Source organism: Neofelis nebulosa, chromosome X, assembly GCF_028018385.1.
Source record: "Neofelis nebulosa isolate mNeoNeb1 chromosome X, mNeoNeb1.pri, whole genome shotgun sequence".
NCBI lineage: Eukaryota > Metazoa > Chordata > Mammalia > Carnivora > Felidae > Neofelis > Neofelis nebulosa.
In genome coordinates, this window is record NC_080800.1 from 1,701,619 (window position 1) to 1,707,656 (window position 6,038).

The 6,038-nt window shown below is 49.2% G+C and overlaps 1 protein-coding gene across 5 annotated transcripts in view; it reads left to right on the forward strand.

The window, feature by feature from the left end:
- GYG2 (glycogenin 2) overlaps window positions 1–3,193 on the forward strand; it is a 33,272-nt gene extending 30,079 nt beyond the window's left edge. For all 5 annotated transcript variants that reach the window (XM_058712439.1, XM_058712438.1, XM_058712441.1 and 2 more), the window contains one exon: window positions 1,378–3,193. In XM_058712439.1, the coding sequence (XP_058568422.1) occupies window positions 1,378–1,539 (162 nt within the window). In that variant the 3' untranslated portion in view covers window positions 1,540–3,193. The remainder of the gene's footprint in view (window positions 1–1,377) is intronic.
- The last annotated feature ends 2,845 nt before the right edge of the window (window positions 3,194–6,038 follow it).

Sequence of the window (6,038 nt, forward strand, 5' to 3'; positions counted from 1 at the left end):
TTTCTCGGACGATGCTCAGTATCTTGTATCCTTCCGTGTGTCACAGAATCGGGGGACTTTCTGGTTTTCTCAGATACGCACCTTCTCTGGTTATCACGGGTGATGCAGTCAGCACACCGTTTTGTGCTGGCATAGTGTGACATGTGTGCTATGGGTCCTGTTATTTCCAGAAAGCTTTAGTTCCCAGAGATGTGCCGGGACCAAATCCAAGGGCTCGCAGAGAAAAGAAGGTATTCTGGAAAAGACCTTTTTTTTTCTTTCCCACTCTGGCTGTTTCCTTGACCAGTAGGATGGCCTGAACACGACACACGGGGACAAGGGCAGAAAACAGAACGGTTTCCGTACAAACTCTTTAAAAACACGGTTGCAAATGGAGTACAGAGTACCATAGCCCACTGACATCGAAATCCTGTTTTTTTATAAAATATTTATTTATTTTGAGAGAGACAGAGACAATGCAAGCAGGAGAGGGGCGGGGAGAGAATCCCAAGCAGCCTCTGCGCTGTCAGCCCAGAGCCCGACTAGGGAGCTCAAACTCACGACCGGTGAGGTCATGACCTGAGCTGAGATCAACAGTTGGACACTTAACAGACCGAACCACCCAGGTCCCCCCAGGGGCATCTAAATTCGAATTTAGCCATCTGGCATCTAATATCATCCCGTTGACACATAGTGTCTGGGGAATACCCGAGTCACGTTTAGCGTCTCTGTGTGTGTGCGTGTGTGTGTGTGTGTGTGTGTGTGTGTGTGTATTATTACCACATTCATATTTGTAGACATCTTTTCTAATTCTTGGTAAGAAATTTTCAAAGCAAACATATTTGCTAGTTTTGTTGACCCATTTGAGTGCCACACAAAAGGGGTGTGTGTATATGTGTTTGCACACGTGTGTATTTATATGTTGTCTCAGTTTTTTGCTTTAAGGAGGTAGAAACCTTACCATTTGTGAGCAGAAAACCACTGGGATTATTATTTCGATGGCTTTGCCAGGCCGTCCAAACTACTATAGGCTTTATTCACATATGGTGAACATCCTCTTGATTTCACGTAGTTTGATTATATACAAGTGATTCAAAACATTGAGGTTTGCGGTGGGTAGAAGCCTTAAATCAGTGCAGGTGTGTGTCTCAAAAGGTTCAGTGGCTAGAAATGGAAACACCTCTTACGAAAAAGTGAACCCAAGTACAGTGATACTTTATAAGACTTCACAAAACATGGCCACCAAAACCATCTTCTTCTAAGATTATGGTGTGAAACGCAGCACGTATTTGGTCCCAGAGAGCGGAGATTCATTCATAGAACCAGTCGCTGAAGCGGATGGCATGTTGTGCCGCTGATGGCTCCAAAGACCGCCTCCTGTCTCTTTGTCTTCCCCAGGTTGACCTGGCCGTCTCCGTTTTCGAGATTTCCATCGAAGAGAAGGTCAAGGCCCCGAGTCCTGAGGAGGAAAGGAGACACTGGGAGGAGGGACGCATCGATTACATGGGGAAGGATGCGTTTGCCCGCATCCAGGAGAAGCTGGACCGGTTTCTGCAGTAACCTGACCGGTTGTGTTGCTCCGTGTGTGGTTATAGACGGTGCTGTTGCATGGTCCCGTTGCGTGGACATCTCCTTCCGGCCCTTCAGAGGGAACAGGTGTTCAACTATGTGCCTCTGTTTAGGGCTGACCAGCCTGAGTGCCTCAAAAAAATAACGTAGACCATCCAAAACCCAGCTTGAAGCCCTCCCCTCCACCCCCGCCGATCCAAGCTCTCCATGCCTTCTTGGCTGCCCCCCACTTTCAGCAGATGGGAGCAGCAATAAACTTCTGGTAGACCCTTATTCGTGCTCCCTGGTCTTGCCCCAAGGAGCTCTGAGATGCTGCCTTGGGCAGGTGCTATCGTATCTATCCCACGTAGCGTTAGACGTCACTGCGCGTTGCCTTCTGCCCCGAAGCTAATGACACCGGTATACCCGTTCAGGAACCCTCGAGGATGGAAAGTCCTTTCCTTGAGGATTAGGTAGACGTTCAGACATCTTGAGGGTGAGTCTCACGTAGACTTTGCAGAGCGCGTCTGAGAAACACTACAGCTGTTTCTCTTCTGCAAAACCCAACTGGACCGCCACGTGCCATTGACTGACGCCCAATTTGGGAGACGCTGGAGATGATGTGGAAGGAAGATTCTAGCTGGCTTGCGGCAGGGAGCGTCATCTCAGTTTGGAAGAACCAAGGGTTTAGTCCAGGTGGTTCTGGTGACACCTTGCTCACGCTAAGAGAATCTCCAGAGGTTCTTTTCCTTGTTTAGAGGCAGATCCATTTGTGATGTGTCCCACGTGACTGCTCGTTGCCGGATATCACTACCTCAGCCTGAATAACGGGTCAAGTCAGCACGTTCCCAAACCATTTGAACACAGCTGTTTTGGGGACAATTCTCAGTTGTTTGAGACTGGAAGCTTTCTTCCAGGAGAAATCCTCATCTTCAGAAGTGTTCTAATTTTGTGAATTCATGCCGCGTGTTGGAACAGCTCACAGGGTCGCTGCTTGTGGCCGCCACGATCATAATTAACGACGGGCATCGCTGAGCTAAAGAGAGGTAAATGTGACGTTTTAAAAGTTAGAATGGTTTGTCTTGCACGTACTGTGGAGCATCGAAGGGTCTGGTAGACCAGTTTGAACCACGTGGTGATGGTTATGTCATAACCCGGTGGGTGTGTTTGACCAGAGTTTCCATCCTGTCAAGCAGGTGAGCCCTTGGCTAGGGGAATCTGGGCACGTCCGTGACATCAGTTGTGGTGACAGCTTTTGCACGATGTGAGTGACGGAGGGTTTGCTTCCTTCAGCTCTGGGAGGCAGTCTTGGCTGACATCACACACAGGATGCCCCCGGGGCTAATTGAAGATAGCCATTGGGATATAGCCTTAGAGGGACTGGGTTGGGACGGTACTCAGCCGTCAGAGTAACACGGGACAGTTATTCTGGGGAAAGACTGGTGCTCTGTGCTGTGGTGTTGGGTTACAAAGAACAGTAGCCCAAGTCTGACATACTTCAGGAGGAGTCCAGATGATGAATATTTGAGTCTGGCGTAGCTTCTGTGGGGAAGAGAACTCCTGCTTCTGGACAGTGGTGCATTGGCTTAAGACACACGCTCGACGAAGACTTCTGTTACGCATTCTGGTCTGCTCATGCATTTCAATTAAAAATTTAAAACAGCAATATGGTGTCCCTTCTGGTGTGTGTGTGCACGTGTTGTGAGCAGCAGAATCATATTTTATATGTAACAGCGGGAAAGGATGTGGTTGCCTTTGTGTTGTACCAATTTAAATCACCAATTTTGGTTTTTTTTTTTTTTCAGAATTGCTAGTAGCAGTAAAATGCATATAACTATTTACTTCTCAGTGTGTGAAATTCCCTAAGGTCTCTCTATGGAAGCTGCCCATTTTCCTAGCATTGCTTCTCAATGTCACATATTCATTAATTTATTCAATTTATCCATCCGTCCATCCACGGACCCATGCATCCACTCACTCATTCACCTACCAATCCATCCATCCATCCATCCATCCATCCATCCATCCATCCACTCATCTGCCCATCGATCCATCCACCCATCCATCCATCCATCCACCCACCCATCCATCCATCTACCCACCTACCCATCCATCCATCCACCCATTCACCCATCCATCCATCCCCCCATCCACCCACCCACCTACCCTTCCTTCCTTCCTTCCTTCCTTCCTTCCTTCCTTCCTTCCTCCCTCCCTCCCTCCCTCCCTCCCTTCCTTCCTCGTTATTGAGTTCTCTGTATGGCAGGCACTGTGACATGTGCTTATTCAATAAATAAGTTCAAAAACATTTGGAGACTTCTACAAAACATCCACGTAAGAGGTATAATACAATGTATACCTGAATAAAGCCAGTGCCCGAATCTGTGCTATGTAATGTCGGGACTACACAGTTGTATACGCTGAGACCCCAAGAGATGTGATGTGACCTATACCATCACAAGTATTTTGGTACTTAGAAGGAGGGTTGGCTGTGTGTGTGTGTGTGTGTGTGTGTTTACATTTTATGGTTCTATTATTACAGAGTTGTATTCATTTGGAAATGCTTCCCTCCCACCAGTGGCTTATCTCTTCTTTTGTTCATTTCTTTGAAGCACACGGGCTTTGAATTCTGCTAAACGCTCAGGCTTTAGGTGTCTTATCTAAAACGTCTCTTCTAAGGGAAGATGATAAAGATCTTCCCTTGAGTTTTTTGGTTTTTTTTTTTTTTTTTCCTGAAGGTTTGGCAGATTTCTCTTTCACATGTGGGTCTCTGGCAGATTTGTGAGTCCATTGAGAGATCAAGTGTCTAAATGTGTGGACGCCCCATTGGCTGTTTTTTACAGGCAGAGCTTGCATAAAGGTGAGGGGGAGGGACGGCCAGCCCTGGGGGTTCAGCAACAGCCTGTGCAAAGAGCCTCATTTGCTGTGTCTGCAGACTGAGCAGCTGGGCGTGTGGGAGCAAACATTCGAGGGAGAGGTGTGTCTCGCCTCCGGGGCACTGACTTAATCCACAGCCGGTCTAACCGGTTAGGCCAGTGGCCAAGGTTTCACTGTAAGTCAACAGACAGGAACCTTGGAGATTAAGACGGGGCCTGTTCTGTCTCTCCAGGGCCCCAACCCCCACCGGAGGGCATCCCGCGGATCTCCGTCCTGGGGCTGAGGGTCGGTGGGCGGCTCCCTTCCCCAGGGGTTCTTTCCCCGCGTCCCTCCCGCCCCCCTCCCTGCTGCACTTACTTCTCTTATCTGACTTGGTTTTGCATCCAGTAAGATAACGCAGATCTGCAGTGACTGGTGTTTTGTGCTCTGACTCACTAGAAGCCGACGAGAAAGTCATAAAGGATGGAAAAAAAAGAAAAGAAAAGAAAAGCCCGGGGCGGGGGGTGGGGGTGGGGGTTCTTGCAGAAATTTCGGATGTTCAGAAGCCACCTGGAAAGTCTACATTTGGTGAATCGGTAATTGGGCAATGAAATGATGTTTCGAACACCCTGGTCACGTCCGTGAAGATGGGCCACCCTATAGGCTGACGAGATTAACCCTGAATTTCCCCGGGGCAAGTAAGCGCCCACTTGAAAGCCCAATTTCTCAGTTCCCAGAGTTGTTCCTTCTTTTTAAGCTACTTTTTAAGTTTATTTGAGACAGAGAGAGAGAGACAGAGAGAGCAGAGGAGGGGCAGAGACGGAGACAAGAAGCAGAGTATCCCAAGCAGGCTCCACAGTCAGCACAGAGCCCAACACGGGGCTCGAACTCACCACGTGTGAGCTCATGACCTGAGCCGAAATCCAGATTCCCAACCACTGAGCCGCACAAGCACCCCTTCTGTGGATGGGGAGGTGGGGGGTGATCGCCGGAGGCTGGGGTTAGGAATTCTGCAGAATCTCCTTCACAAGGGCTGACTCAGCTGGGAGGAATACCCTTCCTCCTGCAGCTGAGAATGTCGATGTGCTGCCCGGAGCTGCTGCAGCTATATTGAGGCCCTGAGGTAGAGGCTAGGATGGTTAGAGACTAGGTGTGAGCCTGCCGGCCCTGGGTTGCTCCCCTCTCTCGTTTATGACATTTATTCCCAGGGTGTGTTACTAGCAGCCCCAAAATAATCTCTGAGAAGAGTAGGCAACATACTTTTATCTCCCATATTGAAAGGCTGTCCCCGGAGGCAACGCAATCCCAAATAGGCTGTACGATTAATAGCTACAGAAATTGGACACTGGTGCTTTGATAACCCCCGAGCTTTGGAAAACGATTTGGACTGGGGTGGGGGGGGGGCATGATTGGGTGTCCACTGGGATTGTCTTGTTTCGCGGATCTTGTTTCCACTTTCTAGTGGACACGCACTCCCTGCCCACGACATCCTCCTCGAGAAAGGGAAACCAAGCTCTGCTTTTTGCTGTGCCCCTTCTGGGTCCCCCGGCCAAGTGCTGGCCTTTTGGGGAGCTTGTGAACATTTATCGTCCAAGGGCGCCTGGGGGTGCTCAGCCGGTTGAGCGTCTGACTTCGGCTCAGGTCATGATCTCACA